Source organism: Centroberyx affinis, unplaced genomic scaffold (assembly GCF_046629955.1).
Source record: "Centroberyx affinis isolate AG114_WGS23_722 - 3 ecotype Tasmania unplaced genomic scaffold, CSIRO-AGI_Caff_v1 ptg006156l_1, whole genome shotgun sequence".
Classification (NCBI taxonomy): domain Eukaryota; kingdom Metazoa; phylum Chordata; class Actinopteri; order Beryciformes; family Berycidae; genus Centroberyx; species Centroberyx affinis.
In genome coordinates this window covers 60055-76728 of record NW_027283127.1, presented here as the reverse complement: position 1 = coordinate 76728, position 16674 = coordinate 60055, and the positions used below count along the sequence as shown (strand labels likewise).

Here is a 16674-nt window from a genome sequence, read left to right as displayed (position 1 = left end):
CTTACCCGAGGAACTGGGCTCCGGAGGGCCCGACCTCGATGAGCCTGCTGGCCAGGCCCTCGCCCTCCACCATGGGGGGCATGGTGGCCAGACGGTGCCTCTTCACCAGCCGGCACGTCACCCGCGTGGGTGCGCTGCACTTCCTGGGCGGGATGATGATGCGCAGGCCGTTGTGCCGGCAGCCGCGCATGGCTCCGCCCCTGGCGTCCACCATGAAGCTGACCAGGAAGCTGAGGCGGAAGAGGAGGACAGTGGATATGGAGAAAAATGCTTACAGGAGTTAAAGGAATAAAGTTTTGGGGGATTTGGGGGAGTTTTCATGGTCAATTTAACTATTAAGCGATGGGAAAGTAGACACCTAAATCAACTTGGTAGATTGTTTGCTCTGGTGCTCCATGCTAAACACTTTAGCATACACTATGTTGAGTGATAGTAGGCTCCATGCTAACACTTTAGAACACACTATGTTGAGTGATAGTAGGCTCCATTCTAACACTTTAGCATACACTATGTTGAGTGATAGTAGGCTCCATGATAACACTTTAGCATACACTATGTTGAGCTAGTAGGCCTCTAGCATGATCTCAAATACGAGAAAATGAGAAATTGTGCCAGCTCTAAAGCTAAATGGTAAGCAATTTTGCGACTAAGTCTGGCAGTTTTGTGTAGTACACAAAACTAATGTAACTTTTTAAACTAGCAGAGACTACTTTTTTTCCATAGGAAGTGAAGGTGGAGAGTGATGGGAAACTGTGTACAGTTAAAAATCACTGCACAGTGGATGAATACGTGTTTGCTCATCTGAAATAGTTCCCAAAATAAACCTGGCCACATCATTCATTTTTACAGTTTCTGAATGAGGCCAGTCTTCTCACTTAAGTATTAGCATGGAGCCTATACTATCACTCAATATAGTATATGCTAAAGTGTTAGCATGGAGCCTATACTATCACTCAATGTAGTATATGCTAAAGTGTTAGCATGGAGCCTACTATCACTCAGCATAGTGTACGCTAAAGTGTTAGCATGGAGCCTACTATCACTCAACATAGTGTATGCTAAAGTGATAGCATGAAGCCTACTATCACTCAACATAGTGTATGCTAAAATTATAGCATGAAGCCTATCACTTAACCTATAGCCTTTGCTTAAGTGTTAGCATGGAGCACCGGAGCCAATGATCTATCGAGGAAACAAGGCGTCTATTTTCTCATCACTTAACAGGGAAGCTGAGCAGGTCAATCTCCAAAAATCTTGGTGTATTGCTTTAAGCTTTCTTCATAGAAAGTGTAAAACAAGTCAAACTGACTTCATAGCCTGAGACTAAGATGTCCTTGACATTGCACACACCCCATGCAAAGTGACAAATATGGATCACAGATCTCAATGAGGGGGGTTGTGGGTGTGATGAGGTGATAATATGATACCATATCTAATTCTAGCTCAAGATGCCCTTGTAGTGATTTCAGTAACGCAAACAACACAATGTGAAAACCACACAGAGACGTAAAAACACTTGTTATCGAATTCAGCAACATGGCCAGCAAAATTGTTAGAGGACAAACATGGCAGCTTTTTGCCCTCCATGACTGAAACAAGCCACAGAGGCTTTGCGCAACATGGCAAGCAAACAGGACAAACTTTTCTAGTTTGTCAACTGATTGAAAGACAATACATCAATCCGATGGAAGTGAGACAATTGTTTGCTTGAGGAAATACAAGGAGATGAGTTCTAAAGTGATTGTCCTTGCTGGTACACTATATTGTTCTTGGATATTGTGTTTTGCCAAAGAGTCACTCAGGGCTAAAATGGAACAATGATAGACATCTGTTAGTGGCAATGCACAATTCACAAGACATTCTGTGAAATAAACAAGTATGTCCTAAACCTTTGCCGCCTCTTGGCATCTCTTGGGTTGCCTTGTCTTTATTCCTTGAAATCCACAACTCAGTGGTAGCTTCTCTTAACTTACCATATCACATTATCTGTCACATTTCCTCTGTGATATGACATTTGAAGCAAGGATTGGCATTTTGACCTGCTCATTTTCAGGTTAAAATGATACGCCACGTCCGATTGATTCCAGTCAAATTCAAAGTAGAAGCCAGAGAGACTGACTCAAGATGTATAACTGACCTAGCAAACCCCAAAGAGAAAGATACAATGAGGCGACGTAGGTGAAGGGACAGCGGCACAAACAAACACAAACATCTCTCCACCGGGAGAGCACACTGTGAGGGGAGGAAGAGCACAATGCAGATGAGGAGGAGGAGAAGGAGGAGGAGGACAATGATGAAGCCAAGGTGCAGAGGGTCACCTGCTGTGGTCTCCATGATCAGGGCACGGAGAGGAATGGCTGAAAACAACAACCACATCAGACAGGAAGGAAGAAAAAAGTCAACCAGAAACGAGTCAGAGTCCGAAAGAGAGAACACAGAGAGAAAGAACAGGGCAAGCATGAGAAATACAGAATAAAGAAAAGAGTAAATGAGTGATAACAGTGTTTTGGAAGCAACCTCTGATCAAAGACTTTTCCAGCCCCGATCGCCTAGTGTTGTCACGCTAACCCCAATTTCAATACTGGTCACTTTGTCATGGGATCGTAGTAGTAACAAGTTTTTAGATATTAAAATTAGTAGTGGTGTCCAAGTGAAAATTCCGGTACGGTGACAACACTACACCCACCATGTATCACAATGCATATTATATAATCTTGCAAGAACATCCAGAAGACACTCATAGTCCGTCAGTGACAAATAAGCATTATCGGTAACACTTTACAATAAGGGTCACTAAGTTAAGGGTTAGTTAATGCTTAATAAGCATTAACTAACCCTTAATTAACAGTTAACTAATGTGTAATTTACTAATGGTGTTCATGTTAACTAAGGTATTAATTTATACATTATTTGATAGTTTATAAAGATGACTATTAAATAATGTATAAATGAATACCTTAGTTAACATGAACACCATTAGTAAATGATTACCAGACACATTAGTTAACTGTTAATTAAGGGTTAGTTGATGCTTATTAAGCATTAACTAACCCTTATCTTAGCGACCCTTATTGTAAAGTGTTACCGCATTATCTTACTCATTACATACTTGTTTTACTGTCTAAAGCTGCTTAAAAGAGGAGGATTACAGGCGGATTACAAGAGGTCATGATTTTGTTCCAAAACAATAACACACTAAATATCTTTATGTGAGCTGTAGGGGTCCAGTATATTCCCAGTAACAGCTGCCAAGTGAGAGAAAGCACATTAAGCATTAGGGAAGTAGCTAGAGACAGGGTTAGTAAATGGAGGCTAATTAACCAATTAACTGATAGTATGATTGAGTAGAATTAACTACTTAGCACCTGATAACAGCTCGGCTATGAGGGCCTTGATAAGAGTGGGTTAATTGTGATTATGCATATTCATGAATATCATTACTAAGTGTGTGTGTTTGTGTGTGATTCAAATGTGTGTGTGTGTGTGCATGCTTATGTATTCAAACAATGAACGTGTTTCAGCCTCTCTCCATTTGCTATACATCATGTTCAACACATAAGAGTATGAGGTCTTGTGGTAGGTATATGTAAGTTTCCTGGCATGTTTGCTGCATGGTTTCCTCCCAGACTGGCTGTACCTACCCAGAGTGGATGGGGCTGGAGGATAAAGCCACGTTGTCCAGGTTCTCCGTGCCCCAGCTCAGCCGGTACGAATCCCTCTCGTTTTCCCTGGCGAGCAACGAAACCTGCCGTCCCACAAAGAGTCTCTTGTTAGACGACGACTAGCTACCGCGTGCCGCTATACTGATTGAAGTGGTGGAAAAGCCTCTGGAACAGCATTTACATCATCATGGGACACCAAAACTCTCCATTGAAACCCAGGATGATAATAACATAGTTAGTAAATGGAGGCTAATTAGCCTATTAACTGATACACTGATTGAGTATAGTTAAAGAGTCACTAAACACCAAACCCAAATCTGTGTAAAGCCTGACATCTAAAGGTAAAACGCGTGCTACTGAAATTGCCATCTGCCATTGGCTGATCTTTGGTGCCAGGTGATGTCACCACCTGTTGTACTCTATTGAAGGTGATATCACCTGGCACCAAAGATCAGCCAATAGCAGATGGCCATTTCAGTAGCATGCTATTTACCATCAGATATCACGGTTTACACAGATTTGGGTTTGGCATTTAGTTACTCTTTAACAGAGGTGGAAAGTAACTAAGTATATTTATTTGAATACTGTACTTAAGTACAATTTTGAGGTACTTGTACTTTACTTGAGTATTTCCATTTTATGCTACTTTATACTTCTACTCCACTACATTTCAGAGGGAAATATTGTAATTTTTACTCCACTACCTTTATTTGATAACTTAAGTTAGTTACTTTGCAGATTCAGATTAATACAAAATATAATCAACTAATAAATTGTGATGTATTATTACAGATTACTGTAAGCTACCCAGCAGTATATAAAGTAGTGGAAATCAGCCCCACCTTTTCCAGCTGCAACATTAAAGTGATGCTTACACATTAATGCATCAATAATTATAATTCAATAATATAATATATACTGTATTATTCTGAAATGGGCCATTCTGCATAATGAGTACTTTTACTTTTGTTGCTTTAAGTACATTTTGATGCTAATACTTTTGCACTTTTACTTAAGTAACATTTTGAATGCAGGACTTTTACTTGTAACAGAGTATTTTTATACTATGGTATTTATACTTTTACTTAAGTAAAAGATCTGAGTACTTCTTCCACCACTGCTCTTTTAACTACTAGTCATGCATACTACCAGTGTAGTGTTGATCAATGATATGATTAATATGTAATCAACAGCTGTGTTACTTCTCCAGGCTGTAGCTAACTGTAGCTTCACAAAGATAAAACAAATCCCAATAGAATTAATGAAAAATCTATTTCAGCTGTGACAGCCCTGGCCCCGTACTGTACCTGGTGACTGGTGAGCATCTCATCCATCATGCCTTCATGTTTAGGGGAGTAGTAGCTGTGGTGGGTGGGGGTGAAGGACCTGTCCGAACTGGAGCAGAGAAGAAGAGAGGTGAGGTGAGGCTGATGGAGCCAATCATGGAAACAACACAGATCACACCAGGGTAGGAAATTAACAAGGAATAGTTCACCACTATTCACCACTGAAAGCTTATAACTAGTCCCAGAAATTGGGATAAGGGGGTGTATTAAATAAAATGCCCCTGGAAGAAAAAGCATGGAAAATTGTAAAGCGGGACAATCTATTTATACAAGCGGGGTGAGAGCGTGAAACGTGTGTGAAGGTTGCCACTTTGATAAATCGCCTCATAAACACTTCCAAATACCTTTTGCACGTTGGTTCATGTAAGCAGGAAGCCCTCTACAGAACTAAGTTAATTTCCTAGCCTGGATCACATGACTACAATGGAAAAAATGTATTGGACTGGCAGAGTTGGAACGTACACTAGGAAAAAATAATGTTAATAAATGAGCGGACTCATTCTAACACACATAGTGAGACTTTGCTACACAGGCTACTGAGCTAGTGCTGATGATTTATAAAGGCCAAACGTTAGGCCAGCTTCAGCACATACCTTTGCATTCGACTATGTAGGCATGATGACAAGGGAGACAGAGAGAGGAAAGGATGGAGCATGAGCAGGAGTGGTTGCATAGACACACACACACAAAACACACACACAGTTTGTTAGTTTAGTTTACTGTCCTCAAGAGGAAAATAAATATAAGTAAGTAAATCAGCCATCCACAACAAACAGTAATATAATTTGACAGTAATTACAGAGGAACAGGATCAAAAAAGAAACTCAACCTGGTCTTACAAGATTATATGAAATGACCACGATGTCTACAAATGTAAGTAAAATGCTTATGTGCTTATGCTTATGTGAGAGGAACATGTTTCCCCCGCCACAAAGGAGTGCGTGGAGGAGCAGACAGTCGATAGACATTGAAATAGAGCGGTGGAAGTAAGGTGGTGGAGGTCAGGTAGAGGTGGAGGTGGCGGAGGGGGGGGGGGATTCATTTACCTTCAACTCTGATGACCCAGGTAAATTTTATTTTATACCCTGAGAGAGAATTTTCTAATTTAACCATGACCAAAACCTTACCCCTAACCTTAACCAAATTGTTTTAGTTACCTAACCCTAACCTTAACCCTAACCTAAACAGAAGTTGTTTTACCTGCCTACATTTAACCATTAGCCAACCTTTTCACATGACAAACAGGTGAAAATGGCATCCAATTAGTGCTATTATACTCACATAATCCAATTTTTGGCAAAGGAACATGATCTTCACATAATTTGTGCCCACAATATGTAATCTGCATTTCAGAGTTTGTGCTCATTTAATGAAATTTTGTGAGACTGTGTTGAAGAAGAACAAGTTCACCAATGTCAGCATGGTATCAAGTTATATGGTAGGTATATGGTATCAGAAGGGGAGTTTGTTGAGAGTGCGTAAGAGAAATGGAACTAAGCTTTTCTTGAGTTTGGCCTTTCTACAAAAGGGCCGTTCATCTGCTATTTCTGCACCCGATCACTCTAATTATTGATATTAGAGTGGGTGTGTTTGATTTACCTGTCGGTGCGTCCTCCCTCCAGGCTGAAGCGGAGGTAGTTCATTCCGTCCAGGTACTGTCCAGGCAGGGAGTCGTCTCCCAGCTCCCTGAGGTCCTCGGCCCTCAAGTACTCCCCTCCGTCGCCCGTCATTGTGTCGTCGCCTTAGGAGAGCGGGGAGAGGGATGGAAGCAAGATTCGTGGGTGAGGATAATTGAGATTTATTAAAAGAATACACCAAGTTTTTGGGAGATCAGCCCATTGATCAATTTACCAGTAAGTGATAAGAACATAGACACTAAAATCATCCATGTGTCCTTAGTAGATCGTTGGCTGTGGTGCTCCATGCTAACACTTTAGCATACATTGTTGAGTGATAGCAGGCTCCACTATCACTCAGCAATGTATGCTAAAATGTTAGCATGGAGCACCGGAGCAAATGATCTACTGGGGACACATTGATGATTTTACTATCTATATTTTTATCACTTACTCGGTAAGTTGACTAAGGGCCAAATCTCCCAAAACACTTGGTGTATTCCTTTAAGTTTCAATGCTGGTTTGTGCATAGCAACAGTTACTGCTGCAAGCTCTTCTTCTTCCATTCTCTCCCAACATCCGACATCCAATAGATGTGCATTTTGTTAGCAGTCTCTATGGCATACCATAGAGAAAAAGCTCTACTGCTGTTACCACTACTGTCCAGCAGGGGGTAGCATCACTACTGGCTGCAGGTTAACCTGGGCCAAAATACTCATTAGAATCCAGTCATTATGATTTCATAGGACTGATGGAGCTTGCATGGCAATATGACCATTTCAATGGGGTTTGGCTGCAGACCTCCACTCTCAGGCAATATATAAACAAGGACAAAAAACTTAAAGACTGACCATTGCATTGCAGACACAGATCTTGTATAAGAAGGATAACGTCATGTGAGTTACATTTCTGATTGAAATTACTAAGACAAACAGTAGATGGCGATAGTGGAGTAGCAACAAAGGCCTGAGAGCGCGGTCTGTGAGGCTGCAGCCATACAATACAATACATACATCCTCCCAGATAGGAGTTCTAGTTGACTTTGGCCCAGGTCTGGCAGTAAGCATTATGCTAGGCCAGTAGAACAAGTGAGAGACATACTGTAGTTAGACAGAGATGATCGGGTGCCAATAGTATACTGGCTACCTGGAGAGGGAAGAGTATAAGAAGGAGATCAAACAAACAGAACTTCAAATGAAAAACAGCATTCGGGACGTTCTGTGGCACTTTTTGTTAGGGAATTAGTGAAGAAGTGGGAACTCCAGCTGTGCAAAAGTCAAAGAGAGTAAATGTAATTCCAGGCAACGACTTACTTCCAGACAGCTTACCAAAATGTCAGTCTTGATTCCAGTGCTCTTTCTGCTATAACACCCCTAACATTTAAACTCACTTCTGGAAAGTACATCACTGCTGAATTAGAATTTTTTTTTTATTGCTTTGGTAAAAGTACTCAGGAAAACCTCAGACTCATCCGCGGAATATTCCTGCAAAATTCCTACACTGTTTCCAAATTTGGCCAGAACTACACACACATCAACTCTCAGCTGTTGCAAAGAATGAATTTTATAATACTAACATTAATACCCACTGGGTTAAGCTAATCCAGTGGTGGTGGGGTTTAACTTAGCAGCATTCAAGTCACTATTTCATAATGTATCCTTATGGGGCTGGAAATATGCTTTGAAGTGACAACACCCTGGGTAAAGTCTTTCAGAGAACTTAGAAGGGTTAGTCTTGTTGTTTTATTTAGTGTCTTTGCTCTAGATTTCTCCTATTTTCTCTGGAGGACAAACATTTTCAAAACAGAGTGTAGCTTTGTAGAGGAGAAACACATCTTCGGTTGTTTCCCACCAGATTCTGTCCCCTGGCTATTGTTTCAAGTGTAAAAAAAAAAAGAGAAAAACACCCATTGCATTGACATTAGGGGATAAGATCTTGCACTATCAAAACAACATTCATTTCTGCACTCTAATGTACATTAGGAAAAGTATGTGTGTTGATGCTTTGGGCAATAACTGAATTCCTAATAAGCTGCACTTCTCCCCAGCTCAATCCCCCTTGAAATACAACTTTAGATTCCAACCAATTTCTCCGCATTATCTGTATCCAAAACATCACACCACGGTTATTATTCTAGCCAAACAAACAGCGATTACTATGAGTTCATTCACCATGCAAGTCACAGCAACCCTTCCTGTTCAAATCAGCACAGCAAGCCCTCACTCAGAGCGCATGGCTGTATTCTGAATACCTTCCATATCCAGGGAGTCGTCTGACATGACATCGTCTTCGTCGGGTTCGAACACTGTGGGCGGACAGCATAGTCACTCACTAGCCTCCTAAAGCCTCCTTAAGTAGTGGTTCTCAACGTGGGGTCCGGGGACCACCAGGGGTCCTTGAGGGCATTCCAGGGGGTCCCCAGCAAATTGATGAATTGTTAAACTTCATTATTTTGATCATAGTTTCACTGTTATCTCTCTACCTACAGTACAGATAGTCATGGAATTCTGGACAAAATTATATCTGACAATAAAAATATTCTCAGATTTGGGTCCGAGAGACAAATCGGAGTCCGTGGCCATAATGTGGACTAAAGTAGGGGTCCTTGATATGAAAACCACCACTGTCCTAAAGCCTCCGAACCATAGAAACCACCTGGAATGTGCCATATGGGGTTTTGAAGGCTTTTGATACCAATATCAATCGCCAAAATTCAGTATCTTTCATGACCTAAAAATGACAAAAAATGACAAGGATTCAGAGTTAAACCCCCAGAATTGTATTCTTGTCAGGGTGGAAAGGCCTCTGAAACAGCATTTAGACCATCATGGGACAGTAAAACTCTCCACTGTCAGGATAATGACATTCTAGGTGGGTTAGCAGCTATTTAAGGCAGGGTGAGGCCGGTCCGACATCTGATTAGTAATAAAAACATACTGACTAGCTGTGGTCAGAAAGGAACCTCCACACCAATATATCGGTCTAATCGTAGTTTGGACACCACCCCATGATTGGGTTAAAGTAGGACAGGCGCTAACTAGGGTGCTGATTTCGGGCTGAGCCGCTAAATCAACAAACGCAAATAGGGGTTTGTGGGAGTCGATGCGGTTGGTCCAACTGATCCGCGGGGCATGTGGATACATAGTTGGGATGCCGCCGAAAGGTCTCTCTCCATTTGGAGGGCTAGAAAGGGGGTTAATGGTGGCCGGCTCCGGTGTCCGGCATGACTCACCCTCCTCATCGGAGACGTCCAGCACTTCGGTCATGGTCTCCGGCACGTTCAGCTTGTGTTTCTCCGTCACCGTCTATGGCAACACGCAAGAAAACGGACATCATTAACCCTGGGTCGCATTCTATGTGAATCTTGTTATTTTGTCCATATATTATGTGTTTGTGGGCGATGGTACGCTAAGAGATATGGCCAAGAACAGCAAGTCAAGAAGACAGTTTTCCATCCTAGAACTATTGGTTTCTTAAGGCAGTGGTTCTCAACGTGGGGTCCAGGGACCACCAGGGGTCCTTGAGGGGCTTCCAGGGGGTCCCCAGCAAATTGAAGAAGTGTTAAACTTCAGCATTATTTCATTTACAAGAGAAATGTAGAAGAATGACCATTTTGATCATAGTTTCACTGTTATCTCTCTACCTACAATAAAGACAGTCATGGAATTCGAGACAAAATTATATCTAACAATAAAAATATTCTCAGATTTGGGTCCGAGAGACATAATCTCATCAAACGGGGGTCCATGTCCCAAATGTGGACTAAATTAGGGGTCCTTGATATGAAAAAGGTTGAGAATCACTGTCTTAAGGTGTGGAACTCTCCATGCCTCCAAATTTGATCTTATAGTTTTTAGTATTATAACGGAGAGGAAAGATCAAGCAAAAATAACCAGAAATGTATTTGGAAGCCAGATCTAAGAAAAAACAAAATCACATCAGAGGAGAATTCAGGACCAATATTCCCTCTAAACTGATAGTTTCGTGATTTATACGACTAATAATTTATCACATAGATCAAATGTCTTATCAGTCATTTGATGGTAAATTATATTAGATGCATAGAATCTGCCATAGCTTATAGTTTAGTGAATTGATGGAACTCAATATGACATGATATTACAGCCTGCATTTTCCACCAAAGTACTTTTCTATTCCAACGCAGACTGCCTGCTGTCTATAACACTATTGTTAACCTAGAGATTATAATGGGAATTTAATTAAACTGCATGGGACAATGAAATGGTGTGTGTGTGTGTGTGTGTGTGTGTGTGTGTGTGTGTGTGTGTGTGTGTGTGTATGTGTGTGTGTGTGGCGTACCGTTGTAGTGGTGATGATCTCCTCGGTGACGACCCTCAGTGTGTCCACCACAGAGATGTAGCCCAGCCGCCGAGCGATGGCCAGAGCAGTGTTACCATTCTGCATGAGAAAACACACAGTGAGCGTGGCGTGTGTGTGTGTGTGTGTGTGTGGGTGTGTGTACATGTGTATGTGTGTGTCTCTTTACTCACCACAGTGATGGCATTGGGCTTAGCGCCGTGCTGTAGCAGCACGTTGATGATGTGTGTGTTCCCTTGCTGTGCCGCCTGGTGAAGGGGAGTGTATCCATTCTGGGAGGGAAAGGATAGAGAAATGTAAAAATGTGATGAATAAATATATATGTGGCACAACATGGAAAAAACAAAGGCACATTGTGAGAGATTGTTTCTGTTGCCCATCCCCCTCCCTGGCATCTTTGTCTTTACTGAAGAAGATAAACATGTTGGAAGTGATTTTTCCATCAGTCTTTCACTCCTTCCACCATCTGCCATTACCAGAAACTCTGAAAGCTTTAGCTCCGTTTGCTCTGGAAGAACAGCGCCCTCTTCCTGTTTCGTGCCATAAAGCAATCCAGCAGATTTCCCGCCAAAACTGACCCAGTGGCACACCATGTAAAACGCAGTGTAGAGGCCGGTAGAGGCTGCCAATCTTCTTGATGGTCTTGCTTGTTCGCGTTAATTAAACTAACATCTCAAAATTCATCTAGAAATGCAATGATTTGTTGATGTTAAAATGCTACATACAGCACCTTTAAGTTGCTATAATATGATTATCTGAGTGCTAGAAACCTGAGTATTTCACTGTAGCTTCAGTACCTTGGTCTTGGCGTTGACACTGGCTCCATTCTGTAGCAGGAAGTTGACCATCTTGGCGTTGCCATAGTGACACGCTACGATCAGTGGGGTGTAGCCCAACTGTGAAAACAACAGCAAATCAGTTAGAAACGGCTAGACTTCAATAAAGAACACATGAAAATATGGAGACGCATTACGTAAGTCTTTGCAAAGACAGATTCTACAAATACTGATAATGAAGATGAATTATGGATTGCTTGGTGTTTAGAGAGATTATCTTCGATCCCAATTTGGATTAAAGTGTCAGCTAAATGACAAAAATGACAAATGTAAGAACTGAAATGTGGTTGAGGCGGCGCTGTTCATACTTTGGTCTGCTGGTCGAGGTTGGCCCCGTTTTTGGCCAGGATCTCAGCCACGGCAACTTTGTCCTCCTGGGCTGCCAGATGGAGGGAGGTCAATCCACTCTGCATGCGCACACACACACACACAGAATTATTATTCATAACAGCAAATACTAAACAAACCCAAACATGGGATAGACCGTCCACTCTTTCCTGTCAAATCAAGTATGAGTGACAGCTACAACTAGTGTGGCCTTTTGACTAAAAACAGCAAGTGTGGTTCTGATTTCATCACATCACAAATTTCTATAGCTAATCTCTCTAATCTGTTTTTTCCATCAGTAGGCAAATTGAGGTCAGCCAGGGTGAGACACTTCACTCCTCTTTACTTATATAGGATCAAACTACATCAACTACATTTTCTACAAATCATGTCTGTCCATTCTTAAACAGCATGCAATTAATAGAAGGAAGTAAAATATTGTATTATTATGAAAATGTAACCGTAACTATGAATCTTCACACCTTAGCTGTGATTTTTTACACAACTCCTCTTCTCGTCTATTACTCTGTCTAGTCTATCTTTCACTGCTCATGTCAACATCTGAAGATAGATCTTTTTTTTTTATGTATACAATTGGAAATATGCAACTTATCTACCAAAAGGTCAGCATTTTTGGTCACAATCCACAGCCCTGCCTGACATGGAATACAGCCAGTATCTACACTTTTACTGATTTTGTATTTGTTGACGTTGTTTTTTCAATGACTGGTCTATTCTACTTAGCCCTGACCTGTGATAGACACAGGTGAAGACTGTTTTTTTAAAGATGTTAAATTCAGCTATTTCTGCTAGGCTGCAGACAAAGCTTGACGGCTGGGAAATGGGAGCAGCGATTGATGGATGAGTGTGCGATTGCAACACCCTTGTGTGTGTGTGTGTGTGGGTGTGTGTGGGCATGTGTGTGTGACAGATGGGGACTTCAGCATGACATATAGGGCGCGACAAGCCATGGCTGTCAGTGCAGTTAGTTAAAATCCTTCCGCTTTCTACGGCACAAAACACTGACATTCATCCAGAATAGACTGGAAGTTCCTTTGCCCTCTTTTTTAAACCAATCACATCCTACAAGGTGTCTGAAAAGTCTGGAATCTTAGGAATAACATAATTTTTTTTTTTTCTAGTTGTTGTTTCCTAACTGATGGATAGAGGAAAGGAGAAGGGGGAGTTGGGCTCTCAGACTTTGAATCTTCCCTTGAAGGAAAAAGTTTGTCAAATAAAAAGACATGGTGGTCCGTTTCTTGTCGAATACAAAGAAATATTATATTCATTTTGTACTGCAGTGGTACTGCAAAAGTAAAGGTAGTATAGTAGTACTATAGCACTGTCGACCCACATATTTTTGGGTCGAGACGACTGGTAGCCTGTATCTCATGCCGGTGGTATTGTTACATGCTAGTGTTTGTTGTTTCTCAAAATATCCGCTTCCTCTTACAAAGAGGATGTTGCTTCTTCGGTCAAATGTTTTCTCTTTTTCTTCACTGAGGAGGATAAAAATGTTGGAAGTGATTTTTTTCCATCAACCTTCCACTCCTTCTATCATCTACAGCGCCCTCTTCCTGATTTGTGCCGTAAAGCAATCCAGCAGATTTCCCGCCAAATTTGACCGAGTGGCACATAATGTAAAATGCGGCTATGCGGATACAGATTGCCAGTCTTCTCGCCGATGGTCTCAATTGTTTACACCAAGTATACTAATGTCTCAAAATCAATGAGGAAATAGGGCTGAACAAAATCAAATATCACAATATTTTTGACCAAATACCTCGATATTGATATTGTGACAGTATTGTAGGGATGACTATCGGTGCTTTCACAAAATATTTACACAATGAGATTTTTGATAAATAATCATCAGTAATAGTGGATATAATGACTAAGTGGGTAAAGGCAAATAATAGAACAGCTAGAACAGTCTGGTAAGTTCAGAAAATGACATCACTTTACTGTAATGCAGCCTTTAAAACCAGGAAAATACAACACTTATGCCATATCACGATATCACGATATCCAAAATCTAAGACGATATCTAGTCTCATATCACGATATCAATATAATATCGATATATTGCCCAGCCCTATGAGGAAATGTTTTATTAATGTTAAAATCCTACATGTAGCACCTTTACGTATTTCTCAAAAACACACCCAGCCTCCTACCGTACCTTGGTGGGGACGTTGATCTGCGCTCCCTTGGTCAAGAGCAGGGCGGCCATGTCGGCGTGGCCCTCCTGGGAGGCCAGATGGAGCGGAGTGACGCCCTGCTTGGTCAGGATGTTGGTCTCCGCCCCGTACTGCAGCAGCACCGTGGCGATATCCATCTGGTTCTTCTTCGCCGCGATGTGGAGAGGGGTGTAGCCATTCTGTCGGATCCAGACGGGGGACAGAAACCGGTGTCATAGTTGAACGTAACCGGGATTGCAGTGACAACCTTGCAGGGACTTTTCCTTGCAGGAGTAAGAAATCAATTGGCATGGATTGTTTTTAGCTTAGCTGTTTTTAGCCGTTTTTTTTTTAGCTTGATAACCATGCTTTTTTTTTAGTTTATCCAAAGGAGTTTTCAAAAGGGTTTCGTAAGGACCAAGGGTGGTAGAATAGAGTTGCAAGGTTTTCACATGACAAAAATGATGTGTATTGTTTTCAACATGATACTAGCATGTACTGTAGGTGCAAATACTGTATGTCAATCAACACAAGCTCTCTCTCAAATGCACACACACTGCAAAAAGTATCCATTGTACCAAGTCATTTAGTCTAGCATTGAGTCTTAAAGGAATAATTCACCTAAAAATGAAAATTCTGTCATCATCTCCTCCCCCTCATGCCAAATGAAACACAGGTGAAATTTGTTAGTCCATATAACACACAGGGAGGTTGCCAGCACAACTTGGTAGCAGCCTTCTCCAAAACAACTGAAGTCAATGGGGACCAGTTCTTTAGAGTTCCAAAACAAAAACAGCCAAACAATCACATTGTGAATAGAAAGACCTATACACCATTATTTGTTGCAAATCAATCAGCTGTAGTTAAGATTTGCACTAAATGATGGTGTAAATATACTGTAGGTCTTTTTGGAACTCTGAAGAACTGGTCCCCACTGACTTCAGTTGTTTTGGAGAAGGCTGCTATGGAGTTGTGCTGCAGCCTCCCTGTGTGTTATATGGACAAACTTCACCTGTGTTTCAACTGGCATGAGGGGGAGGAGATGATGACAGAATTTTCATTTTTGGGTGAACTATTCCTTTAATTCTTATTTTTCTTAAAACAAGTGAGAATCATTGTTATTATTAGAAAATCTGCTGATTGGGTGAAACGATTTCACTTGTTGCCAATGCAAATCAACTTGTTTCCAGAATTTTCTCACATCATTTCATCATTTCCAGGCATTTTCTTGATATTGATTGTCTTCTTCAAGATACTGCAATACACTTGTTTCTAGAAAATACCCTACATTGCATTGGAAACAAGTAAAATGATCTCAGCCCATTGGCAAAAATTGCAAAAAAAACCAAAACAATTTAAAGACTAAATATGAGACTAAATGACTAAGATGGAAGATGTTTGGAAGATCTTGCCCATGGAAATCAACTCTACACTCCTGGGTTGACCATCAGCCTTCCCATCATCCCCAGCACAGTGGCCGGAGCTCTCTACTGGGAAGCTGTTGCGGGGACTCTCACCTTGGCCATGGTGTGGGGGGACGCTCCTTTGTCCAAAAGCAGGAGCGCCACCTTCTGGTTATCGTAATGCGCTGCGACATGGAGCGGGGTGAGGCCGTTCTGTAAGGGACGGACGGTGAGCGCACAGGGATTAATACCAGCGGGTTAGCGCGGCAAGCGGCCGTTAACACCAGTCTACACACACACACACTTGATGAGACGTGTTAAAAGGGGATAATACTGCAGGTTAAGATGAATTAGAGTTATATTAGAGAGCAAGAGCTAGGAGGAGGATCACTGGGCGGGTCCTTATTATGGCGAAAAGAAGAACATATCCAAAAAAAAAAGAAAGGAGTTTTGTTGTAAAAATGAATCGGTTATATGTTTTTTTTTTCTGGAATAAACCATAGTTAATCCAGATGAAGGAATAGCTGATTTGAATCAAACTAGGCTTACCGGTGCTCTTGCAGTCAACTTAACCTCAATACAAAAAATAGCAACTATTTAAATTCACAGACTTTTTAAAGTTACATGCATGAAAAAGGTAACCGAAAAGACAAAAACTATAAGAGACCAGACTTCAACATATTTCTATCACTTCATAATCACAATTCCTCTCAAACCTACTAATGTCTATAGACAATGTACTGTATATTACTGAATATAACTGTCACATGGTAAAAGTCTGAAGAACTGTTTAAGTGCTTCTTACATATTATCTCATAAAATTATTGAGTTTTTGAGGTTATACTTGTGATGCATACCTTCCCAGCGGAATCAGATGGAGCCCGGCGCTGCAGCAGAAGTTTGGCCACATCCAGGCTTCCGTACTTGGAGGCCACATGCAGGGGAGTGAAACCTTTCTGTAGGGAG

General features: G+C 41.3%; 1 protein-coding gene across 1 annotated transcript in view; it reads right to left on the bottom strand.

Annotated features, from left to right (window-relative positions):
- LOC139638164 (ankyrin-2-like) overlaps nucleotides 1-16674 on the bottom strand; it is a 99873-nt gene that overhangs the window by 36649 nt on the left and 46550 nt on the right. Inside the window, exons 17-31 of the mRNA XM_071512204.1 lie at nucleotides 16566-16664; nucleotides 15823-15921; nucleotides 14308-14505; nucleotides 12107-12205; nucleotides 11760-11858; nucleotides 11136-11234; nucleotides 10945-11043; nucleotides 9857-9929; nucleotides 8876-8929; nucleotides 6608-6749; nucleotides 5602-5613; nucleotides 4970-5057; nucleotides 3642-3745; nucleotides 2319-2357; nucleotides 6-230 (exon numbers count right to left, since the gene is read on the bottom strand). Coding sequence (XP_071368305.1) covers nucleotides 6-230; nucleotides 2319-2357; nucleotides 3642-3745; nucleotides 4970-5057; nucleotides 5602-5613; nucleotides 6608-6749; nucleotides 8876-8929; nucleotides 9857-9929; nucleotides 10945-11043; nucleotides 11136-11234; nucleotides 11760-11858; nucleotides 12107-12205; nucleotides 14308-14505; nucleotides 15823-15921; nucleotides 16566-16664 — 1529 coding nt within the window. The remainder of the gene's footprint in view (nucleotides 1-5; nucleotides 231-2318; nucleotides 2358-3641; nucleotides 3746-4969; nucleotides 5058-5601; nucleotides 5614-6607; nucleotides 6750-8875; nucleotides 8930-9856; nucleotides 9930-10944; nucleotides 11044-11135; nucleotides 11235-11759; nucleotides 11859-12106; nucleotides 12206-14307; nucleotides 14506-15822; nucleotides 15922-16565; nucleotides 16665-16674) is intronic.